We start from the raw sequence: 24,030 nt of genomic DNA, 5'->3' as shown, positions 1-24,030 counted from the left end.
ACTGGTTTGTTTTCTTTATCCAATATTGAAATCTTTAAATAAATAACTCCGGTAGTAACAGTAGCTCAACTGTTGTTATTTATATTATATATAAAGGCAGGTAAATTTTCCTAATCGGTAGATTTACCTCACCCGCTCAGATTTTTACAAGAAATTTTATTATATAGTTTTATCAATTCTTTGTAATATGGAACGTCTTCAGACTTAATTGTTGTTTTTAAATGACAATATCATTAACTGTCTGGCCTTTCTTACCTTAAAGGCAATTTGGCGCTCACATACATATAAATAATCACATCCCAAAATACGTTTATAATGAATTTCATTAAGAACTCATTAGTATTTTTAAATAATCAATAAAATTATAGTATTAATTTTATATTCATATATTTTAAAAACACGTCTTGTAATATATACGAGTAGGAATACTCGTATATACTATAAGACGAGATCGCTCAGTTCGTAGATCGCGAAGATATATATTGAAGGATCGCGGGTTTGAATGAAAAATTACAAACAGTATGTGAAATTTCGAACCAGTTCCACTGAACCGTTTGATGTAAAATTTTGTTATTGCACAAATGTATGGTGGTAATTTTACTGGTGGTAAGGCTTTGTGCAAGCTCGTTTGAGTAGGTACCACCCACTTACCAGATATTCTACCGCAAAACAGCGGTACTTAGTATTGTTGTATTCCGGTTTGAAGGTAATCAGTGTAATTACAGGCGCTAGGGACATAGCATCTTAATTCCCAAGGTTGGTGGCGCATTGGCGATGTAAGTGATGGTTACTAATGGTTGTAAGAAATGTACAATGCCAATGTCTGTAGGTGTTGGTGATCACTTACCATAGGTTGCCCAGATGCTCGTCCGCCTACCTATACTATAAAAAAATGGTGCTAGTGAATTTATGTGTATATATTTATTAATGAGCATTACTGTTCAAATGTAACTATAACCGCTTATTTATTCTTAATAAGAATTTTTGTTGAACGAACATTCACACTGACTTACCTTAATATTTTATCACCATATGTAAAGTAATAAACAAAAAGATAGGAAGGTTATCTGTCGGTGTGATATGGACTTGTAGTTACTCGTTTGGTCAATATGACGTCAACTTTATGATATATAACTGTATAAAATATAAAAACGCATAACTAAATATATTATGTTATATTCTACTATAAAACAGCATTACTTAATATGGCTGTGTTCTGGTTTGAAGGATGAGAGGAGGTGAGTCAGTATAACTACCGGCACAGGGATATTAAAAGCCGAGATGGCCTAGTGGTAAGAACGCATGAATCTTAACCGATGATCGTGGGTTCAAACCCGGGCAAGCACCACTGAATTTTCATGTGCTTAATTTGTGTTTATAATTCATCTCGTGCTTGACGGTGAAGGAAAACATCGTGAGGAAACCTGCATGTGTCTAATTTCACTGAAATTCTGCCACATGTGTATTCCACCAACCCGCATTGGAGCAGCGTGGTGGAATAAGCTCCAAACCTTCTCCTCAAAAAGAGGTGCGGAGGCCTTTAGCCCAGCAGTGGGACATTCACAGGCTGTTACGGTTTTATATATATAGGGATATTTTATGTTATTTCACACATTGGCGATGTTAAGGGTGTTAAAGTATTTAGCCACCTCGTAAAATACATTATATAAAAGTCTGATTAAATGAAACTGCCGCATAGTAATTTCAACTGTTTATTAGCCATTTTTAAACATAACAATAATACAGTTTTTAAATTTTGGACTCATCTATGTGTCCACTTTTATTTTTAATGACAGCCTCACAAAACTTCGGCAAACTAGCTACTAATTTTTGTAATGTTGTCTTAGTAATCTTCTGCCATTCGTCTTGCAGTTTTCTCCACTAGTCTTCCTGAGATGTAGGACGTTTCCACACCTGTCTATCTAGCTGATCCCACAATAGTTCTATCAGGCTTAAGTCTGGGGTCTGTGGAGGCCTTACCATGGGTTTCAACACCTGTTGTTATTCTTTTCCTTTTAAAAAATCCTGGCATAGTCTTGACGTGTGTTTCGGATCATTATCCTATTGAAATATGAATCCCGGACCAATTAAATGGTTTCCAGAAGACACTGCGCTATTTTCCTGTTGTTTTTGTAACCTTTTTTTTTAAGATACCTTATATTTGCACAAGATCTCCAACGGCGGAGCCACCAAAACAGCCCAAAACATCACAGACCCTTCGCCGTGTTTAACTGAAGCCACAGTATTTGCGTCATTTACTCTTTCGTTTAACTGCCGCCGTACGAAAACTCTTCGCTTAGATCCAAAAATTTCAAATTTTGATTCGTTCGTCCAGAGGACCTTTTCCCAATCTGCTAATGTTCTTGTGTTCTCTAGCCCAATTAAGTCTTTTTCTTTTGACTGTGGATACACTGACTGGTTTATCACGATCCACATTAAACTGTGCTGCTATTTCCGGTGCAGTTAATCGTATATTCCGTTTGCTATTAATAACTATACTTAAATCTTAATTCGATGTTGTGGCTCTCGGTCTGCCTGAACGACATTTAATAATAATAATATCCTGGGACATTTTTCACACACGGCCATCTGATCCCAAATTAAGCTTGTACAGAGCTTGTACTATGGAAACCAGGCAACTGATATACTACATATACTATTTTTCTTATGTAAATACATACTTATATAGATAATTACACCCAGACTCAGGACAAACAGACATTTTCATGCACACTAATATCTATCCTGGGTGGAAATCGAACCCACAACCTTCGGCGTGAAAGGCAAGCATCCACCAACCAACGCCAACTGGCTCGTCATTTGTTAATACTGCAAACTGTTTCTTCAGTCGAATTCTGTTCAAATCAATACTGTTTCTTCACAATGTAGTCAATAGTTTACCTTGGTATCTTCTGCAGTCTTTAAATCTCAAGATTACTTTTACTGGCTATATGAAGGCCGATTATTATGCCCCTGATATCTTGGGTATCTTCTTTAGTTTTACCCATTTTATTCAAAAAATAAAACTTAAATGTGAAAAACTACTGAAGTACTGGACTACGGAGAGCGTTACGGAGAGAGTTTTCTGGTCAAATGACAACAGATAACTAAAATAAAAATGTTTGTAGTAGTTACTTTATAGTTTAGTTATGTTTATTTCTCAATAACTAAATTAAAACGAAACTGCGACTTTAAAGATTAACTTCGAAGAAATTCCGACAATAACATTATTTTGGTTTTATGACCAGGAGTAGACAAATAACGGTAAGCTGTTTACGACTTTATTGTGGAAAAAGATTTTGCGGTGTTTTACAAACAATTAAAACCTCATAAATTATTTCTTTTAAATATATCGTTTGTAACTTAAAGAAAATGCAGGTGGCCAAATACTTTTGAGCGGTAGTATACCATCAGGTGGCCCATTTGTTATTCTATAAAATATTGATTCTTATTATTTTACCAAAATAATTAAAAAAATTATCATTATGAATTAATGCCGCGGCTTAAAACGTCTCGTCCCCCACTTTACCTGTTTTCTGTACTTTCGCAACTTTTATTATAATAGTACAAAAAAATAAGTTACATAGTGTTACTGAAATAACGAATAGCCCAAAGATGGCCCAGTGGTAAGAACGCGTGAATCTTAACCGATGATCGTGGGTTCAAACCCGTTTAAGGACCACTGAATTTTCATGTGCTTAATTTGTGATTATAATTCATCTCGTGCTTTACGGTGAAGGAAAACAGCGTGAGGAAACCTGCATGTGTCTAATGTCACTGAAATTCTGCCACATGTGTATTCGACCAACCCGCACTGGAGCAGCGTGGTGGAATAAGCTCCAAACCTTCTCCTCAAAAAAGGGAGAGGAGGAGCCCAGCAGAGGAACGTTCACAGGCTATTACGGCTATGGATGTAAATATAATAATTTCAAATATTGGGCAAATACGCAGATGTTATAGTACATAAGTATGTACGACAGAAACACTATTCACCTCACTCATAGTCCGAATCCAAAAGAAAGAAAACATTCCATCACACAGTCCGATAGGACAGGACCGAAAGAGGAAAGAAAATTCGAGACATTTTTTTTTACTTCAAACTAATAAACCTAATTTTAAAAATAATTGGTCCGATCAGGAATTCAAGCACGGTAATAGAATATCCAAGAAATTAACAGCGAATTATTGTATCACTATATATATTTAAAAAATTCGTTCCTGCCGTTCCACAATAATATTTGCAGTTCGTTTTATTAGACCAAGTATGATACTTTGTAATATTACTTTATTATTTTCTGGCAAACTGGCCTTGCATGATGTTAATAAATAATATTGTGTTTTCCAGAATTTCCCTCGGGAAACTGGTCTAACGTCTCTTGAAATAATGTCTTTTATTCAGAGTTTACTTATTTGAGTTAAAAGTCATATATCGTTATTCAATATAGGCTAGAATTTTAAATCTGTGCTAGTCAAATCTACCACAGGTTCTACCACAGGCTTTATTGGTTACTTACTGATGTACTATGTATACATGTATGTACTAGTAGGTAATCGTATAATTCTTATAAAATATTCCGTTTAATTTCGTTTATAAATATATTGTTTGAGAATTAACATTTATAAGGAAGCTATTAATATTGTTTTTATAATTTAGGATTTGTGTTTAATTTTATTGTTTATGTTTTTTTTGTAATAATATTACGAAATAACGAATTTTATTTTTAATATCAATACAATACATGATTTCTAATATTAAAAGCTTGTAATAAATATTCCTTTACATTAAAAATCAAATGATATTATCAGTTGGTATGGTTTCGTGCAGTCTTAATGGACGGGCTCCAATAATTATTCTACCACTACACAACTTTTGTGTATACCGGAGTCATAAGCAAAAGAAAAATGTAAGTGAAAAAATAAAAAAAAATGTAAGTCAAAGTACATTTCTGGTACTATCAGTGTTTAGAGGCGAAGAAACAACTTACCATCCAGTCATACATCTGAAAGTCGAAAAAATACTTCTATAATTGTAAATTTTAACTAAGATCGTATATTCTAGGACGCGTGGTGGTCATCAGCCGGGGCAGGTTGCTGTGCGCCCGCCGTGCCGAGTCGCGCGTGCGATGCGGAGCGGTCGCCTCCCGAGCCCCCGCCCGCTCTGCCTTGCGCCAGGCCCTGCTGCGCTAGCGACAACACGTCAGTATACAGTAAAGGTTCGTTACTGTATCTATTGTCGTTTAACGTGGCAATTAATTGAAAACAATCATAGCAGATGTGCACGCGTTTCGCTACCATAACGGGAAGAGATCATAGAAATGACAAATTCATTTATTTTGTTTATATATGGTTTAGCAGTTCATTTTTTACAAACTTTTTGCATAAATTTTCATGTATAAAAAGTAAATTCGAATAAATAACGCATAATAAAGTAAATAATCCTATTTACTTTATTGTGCGTAAACTCGATTTAAATTAGAGTAAAGTCGGTGGAGAAGTATGAAAAATAATAACTATTATTAAATTAAAACAAAAATTGCTAAATAATAAATATTTACGAAAACGTTATCTATTACGCAAATACCCTTAACGGCTTAATGTTAGAAGGTCGGTTGGCGACTCGCATGGTCTCTAGATCGACCATGACACCATGTTTATCGAATACAAGGTTTAAACACAATTTGAGTACAGTTTTTTTTGTCCTGTACTAATTATAACACATCCTTATAATCGATTAATATTTTATCATTATTTATACTTCATCAAGCAAAATAATAAGCTAAACCTTATATAAATATATCTCTTACATGTCACATTTCCTAGCAAAGCTAACTCTAATACGATATCATTTGCCTGCTTTATCATATCACATCCAAAGCTTCAAGTAAAATAAGGTCCTATGATATCTACAGACATTTTAACATCACACGCTTTTCGAAATATGTTACATATACGTGTATCGTGTTAACGATATTGTCTGTAGATATGAACGGAACCAAAAATGTATGCCACGTTAAATGTCTGATATTAACGGACCTTCGCTAACCATACATTTGCACATGTTCTTTTTTTATATATCACGATGTTAACAATAACTATATTAATCTTATTTAATTTTTATGTTGTAAGTGTATTATAAGCATTCCTGCTGAGATTTTGCTTTGTGTGTTTATGTATCATTTATTATATTTAATAATTTTGAGTGAATTATTTATGTTCGGATTGTAAGTTAATACCTACCATTTAAAAATGTTTCACAAGACGGTCGCGAATCGAAAAACTTACTGTTTTTGAGGCAACAAGGTATTCTGTTATATAACGTTTTTATAGTAACGCATATTACTATTTACTTTATTGGTTTACTTGGCGCTCGCCAGTAAACCTACCAGTTGTCATTATTTATCCTACTTGTTTGATTAAGATTGTCATCTTCAATAACTATCGTCATATTTCATATACCAATAAAACATTTAGGTGTATAATTCATTATGATTTGTATATTTACACAATATATGTATATATGTATATATATATATATATATATATATATATATATATATATATATATATATATATATATATATATATATGTTTTAGTGGTGAAAACCATATAAAAGTCCATTTGGTAGTATTTTTAGTTTTAGTTTGATTATTAGTAGTATTAGTTTATCGCGTTGACAGGCAGACAGACGTGGCACTTTGGAACATAGAAACGATTAACAAACTAAATACTATGTCTAATTTTACAAACAACCCGTTAACCTTTTTAGACTTAATAGTTCTAGACTAGTGATCTATCTAAACATTGACGTCTCGTCGAATTAATTTCTAAAAAAATCAAAATTAGTTTCAATAAAAACATTCCTTAATTATTCTCCGCTATAAGCAATTAAGTAACATATTTAAATGACATTTTATCTGAAGAGATCATTAAAGTTTCTCAGTATAATTTACTAATAGCTATTAATAATGCATTCAACAGTATTCAGCTAACGAGCGTTGTTGTTAAACGTACATTTCCCATTTCTTTGAAGTCAGTCTCGTGATGGTACGCAGTACCCTATAGATATCGGTTCTTTTGAAATAATATCAACTATTCCCTGAGTACTTTAAAGACTACTATTATATACTTTTACTGGTGGTAGAACTCTGTGCAAGCTCGTCTGGGTAGGTACCACCCACTCATCAGATATTTTACCGCAAAACTGCATTACTTGGTATTGTTGTGTTCCGGTTTGAAGGGTGAGTGAGCCAGTGTAATTACATACACAAGGGACATAACATCTTAGTTCCCAAGGTTGGTGGCGCATTGGTGATGTAAGCGATGGTTAACATTTCTTACAATATCAATGTCTATGGGCGTTGGTGATCACTTACCATCAGGTGGACCATATATATGCTCGCCCGCCTTCCTATTCTATATAAAAAAAAATTTTAAATAATATATTATTATGACGTCAATGTATCGTTAACTATGGACACTAATTAGATCTCCTTCGTCTCTGTGATTAGAACGTCCATCCGACACTAACCTTCCAAACCGAAACAAATCTTAAGTGCTGCTGTTTTGTGTTAGACTATGAGTTATCTGTACCCAGATCAGTTCGCCCTACCGCCTGTAAAAGTTGGTCCATCATTCTTCCACACAAATGTTATCGTTTACATATTCCATCTATAGGTTCATCTTATAGCCAATCAGGACATTATATCGTCTAATGTACCGTGATGCTTTCAAACTTTCTCTGACGACGCTAGTAGAGTAGTCGAATAAATAAATATGTTTCTATTGTAAACTCGTTATATTATTATTATAATAGATAAAATTTCTGCTACCCGCTCAAAATTAAATGGTTTTTTATCTTCATTATTAGGATACATGTAGTAGTCCATAACTTAAGCTGGATATATCACATAAGTCTCTTCTTGGGAAACGTCACTGAGCCAGATCCTAGGCTTTTATTTTTCAATAGCATGTAGCGTATTTTGCCTACGACGTCACTACCAGCTAGCCTAAGGACTTTCTCTGTTATATTTGCCGTGTTTTGTTTGAATCGCCTAGTTTCTGGTGCGACCTTCAGAGTAACTTCGAGCATAGCGAAAAGGCTAATGCCGTTTTTAATTAAAATAGCTATTGAAATCCAAGAATTTTAATTAGCAGCGATGTTACGTGAATCGGCTATTTGTATATTAAGAACAGGCTGATTGTATATTAAGAACAGGGTGATTGTATATTAAGAACAGGGTGATTTTATTCTAAGAATCAATTTTCGAAGCGGCTTTTCATGCATATAGAAAGTACAGTATGTCCGTTATCGTTTGCAGATAAGCTACCATTTACCCCTATCGAAAAGATAATGGAACCCGTTATATGAGGGTAAAGCTAATGCTTACGAGTACTTGTGAAACACTTTGCTTTTAGTAAAAAGTATTTTTTTTTTTTTATTAATGCATTTGTCTATATAAAAAAATCGAGCACGTTTTACTAAATATATGATACATGTTAAATATTAATTATGAATATGTAATGTTATAAATATTTATATGTAAATGAAACTTTTATTTCAACATCGATAATTTACAGCAATGTACTTATGTCAAATATTACTCTTTTTTATATGTGTATATATATATACCAAGCGACGAAAACAATTCTACTAATTATATAAACTATTCCATGACATCGACATTACAAACAAGTAATCAGTTAACTACTTTACAAATTGCCGGTAATGCTAACTGCGCGTACGCATTTCTTTTTATTTTTACAAACTAAATAATACGAGGAATTCGGGATTTATGCGACCCCTAGCTACCTGGTACCCCCTCCCCTTACTCTAAACGTTCCCCTCGCCACCCCCGGTGCTCGTTAATAGCGTCATTTTACCCCCAACCATCGAAATATGCGCCTGCGCAGCTCGACAAGTAGCAGACGAATAGAGTGCAGTGTAGTTTATTTAAAAATATTCATCGATCTAAGGTTATAATGTAAGCTTATGTATAAGCTGTATATAGTGTAGATATTGTGTGTGTTCGAAATGGATTTGTCCATGCCTAAAGTTAGGTTTGAAGATGAAGAATCTTTTGAAGATGAAATTGATGTCGAGGAATAGTAAGTCAACCTTTTTGAATAATAAATATTAATAATAATAATACACACGATATATAAACATATATTTTATAATTTACACTTCAAAAGTGATCACAGCTAATCAAATATTCTTAAATATAAATTAGGAATTGTTTTACACAAAAACTGGCTAGGCTTATTGAAGATATTATATATTCAAATTAGTGTTAACAAATTCGATTTTAAGTTCACCTCTTACTTATAAACTATATAAAATCAGTTTCACAAATAAATGATTATGTTCAATAAACGGAGTAATGAGGGCTCTTTATTATTGAACTTTTAAAATATAATTTGCTATTGCACGCGAGCTACATAAACGCCGAAATACAAATTGCTAGCAAAATTCAAAGGAACTTTTGCCAGGGGTATAATATGTTGACACCAACGAGATTGGCCTGGGAATTGGGAATGACACAGTTACTGAGTGTAGCGTCAGTGTGGAGTATATCGGATGAATAAAATATCATTTTGTAAAGCTTTGTTATTTGTTCATAATTGCAGTTTTATTTTTTCAAAGTTATTGTTGTTAACGTATTTACGCTTAACGCTTTTGTTTCTCAGGTAAACAGTACCTGCGTAATTATTATTGTAACTAAAGAATAAACAAAATAAATTTTAAGGTCTTTTAGATTAGCAGTACTCAAACTGCAACCCGCCGGGCTTTTATGGTTGCCCGCCTGATGTTACTTTATTTTGAACTATTTTAAATTTTAAAGGTTTTATTAACACCTAAATCATTTGAATTAAACGACTGCTTGTGACCACGGACACTGTAGTGTTTGAATCGTCAGAAAATTACGAAAAATGTTAAAATTTATGTTTTGTTTGCGTTTGGCTAACGTGGCTATAACATATATATATAACAAAACATAAAACAAAAATCATAATGAATATGATTGCATTATGAACATCCATTTCTTATGCAGAAAAATAGAATCTCGAATCACTTGATTAACTATTTATATAAATAACTATTTATGAGTATATAATTTAATTTATTCAAATACCGCTTTTCCAGTCATGTAAAATGAGTTTATCTAGCTTCACAAACACTAAAATTCATATACATATAAAATTATTATTTTATATATGAATTTTAGTATGTTATTATGATTGTTGTCTTAGTATTGTTGTTATGTAATATTATAAGTGTTATTATAATTCTTACGATAATTAAGGTCTGCTAACATTATATACATTGTTACGACACAAATAATATATATAAAGAACTACATCATTAAATGCTATACCAATTACAGGCGAACGCAACGTGCTAACCATTAAGTTAAGTTGATCTAATTATTGTATTTTATTTTTGTAATGCAATATATTATAAAGTCGAGATACCCCAGTGGTAAGAACGCGTGAATCTTAACCGATGAACGTGGGTTCAAACCCAGGCAAGCACCTCTAAATTTTCATGTGCTTAATTTCTGTTTATAATTCATCTCGTGCTTTTCGGTGAAGGAAAACATCGTGAGGAAGTTGTGTCTAATTTCATCGAAATTCTGCCTCATGAGTATTCCACCAATCCGCATTGAAGTAGCGTGGTGGAATAAGCTCCAAACCATCTCCTCAAAAAGGGAGAGAGAGAGAGGAGGCCTTATCCCAGCAGTGGGACATTTACAGGCTGTTACTTACTCTTACTTAATGCAATATGTACATATAATGATTAAGTAATAATGTGCTTTAGGCCGATTTCGGCCACGGCGGCCAATCTCATGAGAGATTAGCCAACTACGCAGAAGATATTATAGTGCACAAGTGTGTGCGGAAACACAGATGCACTATCTATTCCCTAACTCTCATCATCCGATGGGACGGCAAACCGACACGACCGGAAAGAGTTCAGGCGCAGGACCAACGGCTTTACGAGCTTTCCGAGGAATGGGAGTGTACACACTTCCAACTTCCAAACTCCGGGCTGCCACTAAGAAGTTTCTGACAGAAAAACCCAATAAATTTTTATTGGTTCGACCTGAGAATTGAACCCAGGACCTCAGGGTCTGTGGCCTTATATCAAGCCACTAGACCAACGAGGCAGTCAATGATTAAGTAAATAACTTTAATAAAAATAACTATAATAATCAAAATATTATTAAAGTGTAAACAAGCTTATATATAATTATTTCACAAAAAAAGAAATGTCAAAAACAATAAGTTATGATCCTGTACTCCTGACCGGAGTACATTCACGGCTGCCATTCTTAGTAGTAGTATTAGTCAACTGATCAGAATATTATAGAGCACAAGTGTATCGCAAACACAGGTGCATTCTCTGTTCCCACACTAATCTCGTAATCCGATGGGACGGCTAATCCGACACGACCGGCAAGAGCTTAGGCGCTGGAACAACGGTATGTGCATTTCGAGGGCCGGGAAAGCACACTCATCTCCCAGACTTCGGAACTGCTATTGAGAAATTTTAGACAGGAAAATTTTGATATCGGGATCTGCGGCCTTATATCAAGCCACTAGATCAACGACAATCGTAATCAAGTTATATATGTGTCATATAATGTATAGTTTAATATATCGAAGAATGATTTAAAATGTAAATTAAAGCAGATTTTTTGTTACCATATAAACTAGTTAATTTTCTGTATGTCCTTTTACATTTTTAATTGTTTCGGAATACAACGACGTGAAATGGAATTGATCAAATGTCATAGTACTCATGTTGTGTTGAAAGAGGTTTTAATGTTGCAGTTGATGGAATTATACATCGAATTAATCAGATTCAACATGTATCTAGAGATGAAAAACTTGCTTGATTATTTTTCCGCATGACGATAGCTATTTTCAATTATTTTCAAAATCTGTGCATGTGAATGTGTAAAAAGTACCTACTGTTAAACGCATAAGTCATTATTATTTTTCAGAGTGACACATGATTATTTGTAAGTTATAAAACTCGTATCGGTGACAATATTAGTTTAATAGTTAATAGTTTGTTTTTTTAAATATATGTAGATGAAGCCTACAAACATCTAAAATTGGATATCCATTAAAATCACCACCAGCAATGGGATCTAAGTTTCTATCCCTGGTTCTTGTAATTACACTGGGTCACTCGCACTTCGATCCGGAACACAGCAAGCCAAAGTATTGATGTTTTGCGGTTGAATAACTGTCGAGTGAATGTTACCTGGCCAGGCGAGCATGCACTAAGTCCTACCGCTGGTATTCTAAACATGATAATTTTCTGTCACAGTGTGGAAGATAGCAGATCACGTCGCGAGGCGGTGGCGGCGGCGGGAGGCGCGGCGGGCAGCGCGCGGCACAGGACGGGCGGGCACGGCGGCACGACGACGGCGCACAGCAAGCAGCTGGCGGCGGGCGGGGCCAACCACCCGGCCCAGCCGCAAGGTAACAAACGTATGATCACCCAATTGTTGTTACCTCCTATTATAATATTCACAAACATGCATAATATCACACATACATACCACTTATCTTAGCGAAGGTTTCAGGTTCGTTCACAATAGTAATTTATAAAAGTGCATTCGAAACACATGAAAACATTATTTTCAACTTTAATAATAGTAGTAGTAGTTAAATATTTCCATATATTTTTTCCCTTGGGAATATAATATTCCTCTATTAAAAATTTATGTCAGATAGACAAAAGTTCTCGATCTTAAATTTATAATGATACAAAATCTTTTTTTTTTTTCTAAAAAATTGTCTAGTATAACAGTAACAGCCTGTTAATGTCCCACTGCTGGGCTAAGGCCTCCTCTCCCTTTTGAGGAGAAGTTTTGGAGCTTATTCCACCACGCTGCTCCAATGCGGGTTGGTAGAATACACATGTGGCAGGATTTCAATGAAATTAGACACATGCAGGTTTCCTCACGATGTTTTCCTTCACCGTCAAGCACGAGATGAATTATAAACACAAATTAAGCACATGAAAATTCAGTGGTGCTTGCCCGGGTTTGAACCCACGATCATCGGTTAAGATTCACGCGTTCGAACCACTGGGCCATCTCGGCTTTTTTATACATTATAGTATAGCCTAAATTAAATAACCACTAAGCGAAAACAACAGATAAAATCGTTGTAAAATAAATTGACTGAAATAAACGTAAATGGCACATTGATATGAATTAAAACGGTATACATACATAATATATTGTTATGTTATATTGATAACCTTGGTATATATTTAAAAGTCAGGAGTGCCAATCACTATTACATTGCCAACAACAACAGTACATTTATGATATTAATATATTAAATATATAAAAGTGTAACAATTGCGGCTTTGCTCGTAGAATTAAAAAAAAAACATTATATTTGCGTTTTCAAAACAAGTTTATTTTATTGTCTATGAACGGGTTGGTTATATGAATTTAAAGATTGAGAGGGCGCATGCAGTGCACGCAAAATCCACCTTTACGCTACAAAGCGAAGGGTGTATCTGATTTTTAAGTTTCTATGTCCGGTTTAGGCTTTGTCAGTCAATCGAAAAATGATAAAATAAATAGAAGGAAAGTTGCAATCTCTCAGTGAGCACCGGTTAGATTTCCTATATAGACATTTTTTCGTATAACCCGTATTTTTAAACGTATTTATTTATTGTATACAAATAACTGCACATGGGCGTATGACGCAATACGATAATTTGTTTAATTTATACACAGATGTTTTACGCAACGAACGATTTTTTGCAATAGCATACGAATATAAGTAGCGTTATCAAAAGTTACGTTATCGTTCATCATTATAATGAATTACTTGTTGATTGTCAAAACACACACATTCTTATGTATCCATTTACATATTATAATATATCATGACCGATAATGTTTTTTTGATGTTATAATATTTTCAAGGATATACTCATTTTAGATAAATTAATAAGAACTTAATATGAACTAAACAATTAAAGATAAGTCTTATGTCATTTTAAAATAAGGACATGTTATCCGTATAAGGTGCTGCGCCTGTGCAGGGTGAACGTATTGTTGTATAAATTTCAAACAACCTACTAGGAGATAACAGCAACAGAACAGCTGTCGTACTTCATGGCTTGATTGAATTTTAATGCACTATAATTCTCCGATGTTGTTTTCGAGTGTAAATTTTATGTAGAATTGGAAGAAACATTTCTATGTTAATCGTATTTATAAATCTAATACCGTACAAGGATAATTTTCAGTTTCCAATATCCACAAACACTTAAATTTATTCGTGATTAAAATGAAGTAAAAATACAAGAACGTGTTATATGATAATCGTATAAGCTTTTTCAATGACAAGAGAGAAGATAAGATTTTATGTCCCTTGTGCCTGTAATTACACTGGCTCACTCACCCTTCAAACCGGAACACAACAATATCAAGTATTGCTGTTTTGCGGTAGAATATCTGATGAGTGGGTGGTACCTACCCAGACGAGCTTGCACAAAGCCCTACCACCAGTTTTATAAATGATGTTATAGTTCGCTATATTATTTATGGGGCTTATGTTTTCATGCGGGTGCGGTACCTTTGCGGCGTCGTCACGCGACGTCATGCGATGTCACGTGATGTCTTGCAACGCGACACCACTGCAGGCTCCGGCTGCGGTGGCGATGGCGACTACCAGCTGGTGCAGCACGAGGTGCTCTACTCCTCGTCGAATAGGTAATCTATTAATCTTTTAATTTTATTGCATTTAATATGCTATAGTATTAATATAGTAAAATTTATAATAAATTCATCTATGACGCATTTTTTAATTCCATTTTCTATTTTATTTTAAATACTTATTTATTCAATTGCTTCATGTTATGCTTCATATCTTTACTGGATGTATATTTTGAAGACTTAGTGATTTAATTAAAAATAAGAACTCACTTTGCAGTACCTGTATTTGTTATTTTGTTACCTCTAGTTAATTAACACTTGTATAATCATATAGGGTACAAATCTTTTAAATACATTTTTTTAGACCAAGTGTGTTTTGTTTATTTTTCATCAGGTACGAGGTGTTGGAGTTCCTCGGGCGAGGCACCTTCGGACAGGTGGTGAAGTGCTGGAAGAAGGGCACCAACGAGATAGTTGCCATCAAGATCCTTAAAAACCATCCCAGCTATGCTCGCCAGGGGCAGATTGAGGTGAGATTTACATAAAACATAAACACTATAACATTATACATGGAATGGTTGAATATCCACATTCATGATCACTGGTCCCGGTGATACTACTATTTTTTAAAGAATTACTAACGTTCACGTGTCTTCGCTCGAGTCATCATACTTAATAGCTAAATAATTATTTCCATAGCTCTTTCTTCAAAAATTAAGAATTTTCAAACAAACTTTCATCCGTGCGTTGAAATGTCAGTCAGTCAGTTATTCTTTTATACAAACATATAGATATTATAATAATATAATGTCCTTCAGATCGATTTCGGCCACGGCGGCCAATCTCAAGAGAGATTAGCCAACTACGCAGGAGATATTATAGTGCACAAGTGTGTGCGCAAACATAAGTGCACTCTCTATCCCCTAACTCTCATAATCCGATGGGACGGCAATCCGACACGACCGGAAAGAGTTCAGGCGAGAACCAACGGCTTTTACGTGCTTGCTGAGGAACGGGAGTGTACACACTTCCAACTTCCATACTCGGGCTGCTACTGAGAATTTTCTGACAGAAAAACCCAATAACTTTTTATTGGCCCGACCTGGGTATTGAACCCAGGACCACCGGGTCGTATAGATATTATGCACCTACAAAACTTAGTAGTAACACTAGGACAGTTATAAGACTACCTATGGTATACGTTTATTGTTGTATATAACAATAAATAACTCTTCAACTCGACGTCTTCAACAATACCGTTTTTAGATTATATTGACAAAGTCGACCATGAGCGCAATCGTTATCATTGATTCGTAATGCAATCGCCTGAGATAACATCATATTTTCATCCTTAATCTAAAATTTTAAATATATTGTATGTTGTTTTTCAAAAGTTTCAATTTCTTTTTCCATACATACGTCGTAACACGTAGCCGCTGTTCTTGGCAATGGTCCAGATATCGAAATGTTTGTGTTTACTCGACCAAGCGCTCTCGCCGCGAAATATATATCGCTTTGAAGATTTCAACGTGCCCATATAATTGAGTAATCAAATCTTCATATATAAACAAACGAATATACTTTATGACAATATTTAATATATCGTGATGAAAAATACATATTATATTATTCTTGCTTCACTATATTTGAGAAGAAATCTTTCATAATCATAATTTTTTTATAAATAATTCAAACAATATTTATTGATAGATATCGTTTTATATAAAAACATATAAAAATTGCTGAGATATGAAGAAACGGCTTCGTAACTCAATAAATCGCCGTCCTCGATTTTTATTTGCACAGATGGAATAAAAACAATAAAATGTTCAACGGTCACGAAATATGAAGCAAATATTCGTAATTTGTAAATTGATTCCCTTAAAACGACGAATTAATGGAAATCGTACCATATAATTTAAATTAAATTAAACTAAAATTATCGCAATATTACTGTTGATAAATTTAATTGTTATTATTATACTCTTTCCTTTTGGGATTCTTCTAATTTATATATTTTTTTAATATTAAATTATTTATTAATGTTAGTGAAAGGGAAATCGCCGTTCTAATTAGATGTAAATAAAATAAATATATAATATATCATATAACACACAATAAAAATAATGTGTATCTTTAATGATCTATCTCTTACGATTAATATACAAATATATATTTTGATAAGTATATTAAAATACATAACATTTGTATTGGGATAATGTATTTTTTTTTTACAATGTAGGAAAAATACTCTCCCAATTAAATCCGTTGGTGTCGTAAGGCAAAATTTGCAATGAGCGCATTCATAAATATGACCACTGTTTAGTGTGTCAATTTATGTTGGCGTACCCGTATTGCGACGGAAATCGACTCACCAGCAAAAGGATTACCAGAGAAAGTTGGCGTCATACATTCGGTCGGCAGGTTAAAGTTTAAAAATTCCTTTTGCTTGCATACATAAATAAAACACACTGCAATAAACCAAATTAAACGAATAAGGGTTATGAATGATAAATTTGTTCTAGAATTATCAGGAAAAATAATATGATTAGGTACATGGGGTTTGCAATAGAAAAACATCTGCAAAATAAAATGGTTACACTTAAACATAAACAATTCCCCCGACAGGTGTCCATCCTCTCACGTTTGTCTCAAGAGTCAGCGGACGAGTTCAACTTCGTCCGCGCCTACGAATGCTTCCAGCATCGCTCGCACACATGCCTCGTGTTCGAGATGCTCGAGCAGAACCTCTACGACTTCCTTAAACAGAACAAGTTCTCGCCGTTGCCGCTCAAATACATCCGCCCGATATTGCAGCAGGTCCTGACGGCGCTGCTGAAACTGAAGGTATGAATATTTTTTTTTTTTTATAGAATAGGAAGGCGGACGAGCATATGGGCCACCTGATGGTAAGTGGTCACCAACGCTCTTAGACATTAGCATTGTAAGAAATGTCAACCATCGCTTACATATCCAATGCGCCACCAACCTTGGGAACTAAGATTTTATGTCCCTTGTGCCTGTAATTACACTGGCTCACTCACCCTTCAAACCGGAACACAACAATATCAAGTATTGCTGTTTTGCGGTAGAATATCTGATGAGTGGGTGGTACCTACCCAGACGAGCTTGCACAAAGCCCTACCACCAGTATATTATTTATGTCCAATTTATTATATGCGCCAGTGTCGTATAGCACGAGAGTTTTAACGCCTTAGTCCATAGTCAAGCAGCAAGTACTAATTAATAATGGACGTTAAGTACCATCATCCTAAGACATAGTCAGTGGTTATGGGCGATCGTGACCACTTGACCTTGTATGCGTCCGATTATAAATTAAAAAATATAGTTGTTTTAAATTAAATATACTGTACTTGTACAAATAATTTGTTTCCTCTAATATGAAAAAAAAAATGTAGGCGTGCTTCATCAGCTGTTGGATTTAATCATAGCTAATGTTTTTTTTTTTTTTCGTTATGGTTACATAGCAACTGGGCCTGATCCACGCGGACCTGAAGCCAGAGAACATAATGCTCGTGGAGCCGGCGCGGCAACCCTACCGCGTCAAGGTCATCGACTTCGGCAGCGCCTCGCATGTCAGCAAAGCCGTCTGCAACACGTACCTGCAGAGCAGATACTATAGGTAGGAAGGCGTTTCGATAATAATCACCGAATATAATTAAGTTACATCACATATATACAGTGTAAGTAAAAGTTAGAAAATTTCAAGGACACACAAAACGAAATTATAAACAATCATAAATATTTTATTGGTGTTGGTTTTTAGATTTGGTTAAAACAAACCATATATGCATTTTTTACGAAACTGTAATTCTATATATTATTCTCGTTTCTTATTCAGGGCGCCGGAGATAATCCTGGGCCTGGCGTTCTGTGAGGCGATTGATATGTGGTCTTTGGGTTGCGTGGTGGCCGAGCTGTTCCTGGGCTGGCCGCTGTACCCCGGCTCCTCGGAGTACGACCAGATCCGGTACATCTCGCAGACGCAGGGCCTGCCCACCGAGCACATGCTCAACAGGTACAGCATTACTAATAAGTAATGTTCAATATGTTTATATAAATAATAACTATTTACATGAATGAAAATATTGCATGTAATCATTATTTAACATATCCAATCATTTAGCATGATTGGCTACAATCACCAATTCAAACTTATAAAATATTTTATTGTCAAAGCAGAAAGATCTTAAAAAGAAAACGAATAACATGCATTTGTATTTATATTAAACATATATTGTGTAAATTCCAGTGCGTCGAAAACAGCCAAGTTCTTCTACCGCGACGTGGACAGCACGTATCCATTCTGGCGCCTCAAGACACCCGAGGAGCACGAGCTCGAGACCGGCATCAAGAGCAAGGAAGCCAGGAAATACATCTTCAATTGCCTCGACGATATTGGACAAGTCAGTATTATTTTTTAACGTCAAACAAGTATAAATAATAATAAACCTATGTAATAATAAAGACACACTTTTGTTTTGTATTTTTTTTTATAATTTAAAAGGTAATAATGAGATAGAGGTACGTACTACCACAATCGTAATATCTTAACGCTATACAAATAAGGTCTTTTTTAGTTTGAATGTCTAACGGTCGTTGAACTTACCCGAACTACACGGTGAACACGTATTTATTCTAGATATTTCTTCATAGTACGATATAATACATTGAAATTATTTATATGTTTTTACCTAACGCCTGTTGACCGAGTTATTAAGAATGTATAACACGCAGTGTATTACAATAATACAAAGGTCATAACAATAATACAGTAGCAAAATAAAGCAGATATAAATGGTCTAAAACAATAATGTCGTTCATCACTTATATATTTATTAACTGATTTCCGATAACACTGACAGCTAAAATAATTTAAAAAAAAATACAAACAATGTGTAAATTAAATTACATAATATGTTACTTATACAATATATATAGAGAATGTAATTGCCGGTTAAAAAGTATATATATTTCATTAATATAAAGAGTTAAAGATGTAATGGCTTCATTATTATTTTGTTAATAAATAATTCTTAAAAAAAGAAGAGGCTGTTACTGAAATACTACATCTAGATTATTTTTGATTATATTATGTAATTTAATATAAATATATATATATATATATATATATAAAATTAATCATAGCTATATAATCATATTTATATATATATATATATATAAATATGATTATATATATATATATATATATATATATATATATAACTAGCAGTTAGACTGTGTTACTTAAATATATAGTATTTGTTTAAACTTAATTGTTAAATATAATGTAATATGTTAATTTTCTTATAACAATGCCGGAAATAGAATTCATTTAAATTCATGATGCATACATTTAGTGGATATTTAATTATTTACTGTTTCATAGTTATTTTTAAATATCCTCAGTCTTCAGTCGTGCGCGGTCTAGACAGAATTTTTTTTTTTATATAAATAGAAAAATAAATATGTTTTAATATATATGTGATTTGTCAGGTGAACGTACCAACGGATCTTGAAGGCGGTCAACTGTTGGCCGAGAAAGCTGATAGAAGGGAATTCATTGATTTACTGAAGAGAATGCTTACTATGGACCAAGTGAGTTTAATTTTATTTTAATTTGAGACGTAACTCGATTTTTTCTAGCAATTTGTTGCCATTCACTTGGCGTTTCATAATACGTGTCACTCGCCTTGACAATTATAAAATGACGAAATCTTGTCTATGCATTATTATAAGCTTAAATAAATTTAAAAAAAAAAAACTTACATCACCTTGAACACCTGATATTTCTTAATTACCTAGTGTGGTAAATGTAAAATATATTGTTTTGATTTTTTTTAAGTTTTACGAAAAATTTATATAAAACAATTAATTCTCACGAATATTCTTTGCTAAAGATCTTCGTCTGTAATGAAATAGATATTTTATAGTTTCATCAGTACAACAGGTTAACATAGAGTGTAATATTTTTTCAAGAAATATTCAATTTCAAGATATCAAGTAATTTTTTTTAAAGCGTACCTATTCTAATTGAAATTTTAGTAAAGTGACTAATGAATGTTTCCAGGAACGCAGGATAACTCCGGGCGAAGCGCTCAACCACGCGTTCGTGACGCTCGCCCACCTCGTCGACTATGCGCACTGCAACAACGTCAAGGCCTCCGTGCAGATGATGGAGGTGATGGCTCTTTTTCATATCTTGCATTATTTGAAGCCGTTAATGCTTCTTTAGTTAAATCGATTTACATTTTTTTTTTGGTTTATTTAATTAATTTAAAATATATAGTTTGTCCCTTTTTCTCCCCTTTTTTAATTATAGGGAATAATCTGGAAAGGGCTTAAAAACTTATTTAAAATGTAGTCATCTTTTCAAATGTGTCTCTTAATTAATTGTTGAATGGTATTTAAAATAAATTGAAACGGGGGCTTTCTAATAATAATGTAATGTAAACAACACTAGCAATAAATGAGTATTATATTTATTTAATAAATTGTAATCATCATCAGGTATGCCGTCGCTCCGGTAGCGGCGTAGGCGGTGTGGGCGGAGTGGGTGGCGTCGGCGGCGTGGGTGGCGTGGGCGTGGGTGTCGGTGGCGTCGGCGTGGGAGTGGGAGGAGGCGAGTACGTGGGCGGAGTGGTTGCGCCCGCCGCGCCCTCCGCGCACCATCTCGCTCTCACCATCAACCAACAGAGGCTGCGAGCTGCGCCCTACGACAACCTGGTATGGGGTCTCGACGAGCTTATGCTTACATTATTTTTACTTAAAGAATTTTGTTATAAAAAAAACATACATCCATGAAACGTATTTAAATAAACTTTGAAGATATAAACATCGGTTTCGGCAGAGAAAAATAGAGTAGTCGTATACTAATCATTGTGTCCCGCGTGCAGTACCAGCTGTACGGCGGCGGGCGCGTGGCGGTGGGCGGCGCGCGGCAGTACGCGGCGCGCGCGGCCGAGCCCTTCCCGCACCAGTTCGTGTCCTCCATCCTGTGCCAGCCCGCCTACCAGGTACGCCGCCGACCTCTCGTCTACGTACATCCCGTTCACATTCTCAGAGTACAATCGTTTGTGCTATTTTTAGTACTCTAGAATTTTGATCCTCGTGAAATAATAAAAAAACATACGGTAACAAGTTTTGAGAAATTAGAGAAATTGTTGTTGATCAATATTGCTTTTTAAATTTATAAATGGTAATCAAAATAGTATCTTCTAACCTCATGTTACATTTTTAAGCCCGATTTTGTCTTTTGTCTGATTCCAACTCACACACGGTATCTTGACCATCACAAATCACGTTCATCATCGTTTTCCTATCCACAGGTGCAACAACTGGCAGCAGCCGCCGCCGCAGCTGCGGCAGCGCACCATCAGCACGGTGTGGGCGTGGGCGTGGGGGTCAGCGACGTGGGCGAGTGGCGAGCGCCGCTTATCGTGGAGCCCGCGCCGCTGCCTGAGCCCGACGTGTGGGACTACCACCCGCACCACGCGCACCACCACCACCCGCACAAAAGGTCAGTTGTTCAATTTTGATTAAACTCTAGTAATTGATAACAAAAAATGATCTTATAAATTGTGTAAAGAATTATAATTGGATTGAATTTAAAGAAATAACTCTGATGTTGTTACACGATGACTTTAAACGTATTTAAATTATAAAAATAGATAGTAAAAATTGGAGCATTGTCAACAGATCAACAAAGCAGCAGACGAGCGCCGTGCCGCACTACCAGCCGCATCACCAAGCGCATCAGTACAGGTATACAACAATGCTCTCTTTATAAACCCTCAAAATGTTAAATTATAATTAAAAATCTTAATAGTCTTTCGTTTTTTCAGATTCTTTTTGTTTTAAATCTGACATTGATTAGTATTATCTTAGTTCCTTACAGCATTATTCTATTGTGTAATGCGGATACAATGATACATTTAGTTTTTTTTAAAGCCTCTTTTATAAGTAGATAGTAGATTGATAAAATTATCATAAAACACAAGGTTAACATTTAAAAAAATAAACTTATTATAATTAAATGCAAACTATACTACAATACGAGTATATTTCTTTTTGCAAAACATCAATGTACTTGTTTTTATTTAAATGTAATCAATTTATTATGTAAAAAAAACATTTTATAATATTTTATATATTTTATATACAAGGTTATAATGATAATAAAATGAATGGAGTTAGTGAATGTCCCACTGGGCTGGGCTAAGACCTCTCCCTTTTTGAGGAGAAGGTATGGAGCTTATTCCACCACGCTGCTCCAATGCGGGTTGGTGAAATACACATGTGGCAGAATTTCAGTGAAATTAGACACATGCAGGTTACCTCTAGATGTTTTCCTTCACCGTATAGCACGAGATGAATTATAAACACAAATTAAGCACATGAAAATTCGGTGGTGCTTGCCCGGGTTTTAAACCCATGATCATCGGTTAAGATTCACTCGTTCTTACCACTGAGCCATCTCGGCTATGGTAAAATGGTAACTAATGAGTTTTTATCGATAGGTATACATACTCTTTTCAATTCTTATATCAACTGATATTTCCAAATTTTAAACATTTGTGTTACATAGTTCTTGGTCTCTTAATCTTGTTTTACATGGTATGTCAATTTTCGGTTATTCAGTATGGCGAGCGGTGGCAGTAAGAAGGAGGCGACTCAGTTGTCGCCGGTCAAGAAGCGAGTCAAAGAGGGCACCCCGCCCTCACGTCACCGACATCATGATCACACGTATGTGGGATATTTATTAATTTTTTTTTTTTTTTGGGTTTGTTCTTCTTTCCTGGAAGTCATTCCATAATAAGCAAAAGCAAATTACTAACAATCGCTCAGTCAATATTATACATATTTGTTTTTATTTATTTCATATTTTAAATTCAGTTACAAGTATCTTTGAATATTTATATATATTTAATATAATTTCAAATAAATTCCTAGTAAAGTCCACTGGCATAAACTTCTAGTTAATTTACTATGTAATTGCATGTAGTAAATGTTAAAATTTTCCAATTGTAGTGTTCGTGGCAGCACTACAACAGCGAGTGGTAGCACTGGCGCGTGGGAAGCCGGCTGTAGCGCGCACACCATCACCATTCGAGACACGCCATCACCTGCTGTCTCCGTTATCACCATCTCTGACTCCGACGATGATGCAGAACCACGCAATAATAGAGGTGATAACCAACTACAAACATTAATACAGATGAATTGTATCCACGACACACAATACAGACGCACAGCGGAGTAACATATTAGTTATCTGCTTATTTAACTGATTTTACATCTCTTAAATGA

General features: G+C 34.6%; 1 protein-coding gene across 3 annotated transcripts in view; it reads left to right on the top strand.

The window, feature by feature from the left end:
* LOC126776749 (homeodomain-interacting protein kinase 2) overlaps positions 1 to 24,030 on the top strand; it is a 106,912-nt gene that overhangs the window by 75,583 nt on the left and 7,299 nt on the right. Inside the window, exons 3-18 of one of the 3 annotated variants that reach the window (XM_050499481.1) lie at positions 5,060 to 5,196; positions 12,342 to 12,496; positions 14,688 to 14,757; positions 15,095 to 15,230; positions 17,329 to 17,547; positions 18,189 to 18,343; positions 18,563 to 18,739; positions 18,974 to 19,127; positions 20,218 to 20,319; positions 20,792 to 20,902; positions 21,232 to 21,447; positions 21,618 to 21,737; positions 22,050 to 22,240; positions 22,420 to 22,485; positions 23,362 to 23,466; positions 23,749 to 23,909. In XM_050499481.1, coding sequence (XP_050355438.1) covers positions 5,060 to 5,196; positions 12,342 to 12,496; positions 14,688 to 14,757; positions 15,095 to 15,230; positions 17,329 to 17,547; positions 18,189 to 18,343; positions 18,563 to 18,739; positions 18,974 to 19,127; positions 20,218 to 20,319; positions 20,792 to 20,902; positions 21,232 to 21,447; positions 21,618 to 21,737; positions 22,050 to 22,240; positions 22,420 to 22,485; positions 23,362 to 23,466; positions 23,749 to 23,909 — 2,275 coding nt within the window. Of the gene's footprint in view, positions 1 to 5,059; positions 5,197 to 12,341; positions 12,506 to 14,687; positions 14,758 to 15,094; positions 15,231 to 17,328; positions 17,548 to 18,188; positions 18,344 to 18,562; positions 18,740 to 18,973; positions 19,128 to 20,217; positions 20,320 to 20,791; positions 20,903 to 21,231; positions 21,448 to 21,617; positions 21,738 to 22,049; positions 22,241 to 22,419; positions 22,486 to 23,361; positions 23,467 to 23,748; positions 23,910 to 24,030 lie in introns of all 3 variants that reach the window. The other 2 variants (XM_050499479.1, XM_050499478.1) reach the window with 2 other exon arrangements.

This window comes from Nymphalis io, chromosome 21, assembly GCF_905147045.1.
Source record: "Nymphalis io chromosome 21, ilAglIoxx1.1, whole genome shotgun sequence".
NCBI lineage: Eukaryota > Metazoa > Arthropoda > Insecta > Lepidoptera > Nymphalidae > Nymphalis > Nymphalis io.
The sequence above is the reverse complement of the archived record's forward strand: the minus strand, read 5'-3'. Positions and strand labels throughout refer to the sequence as shown.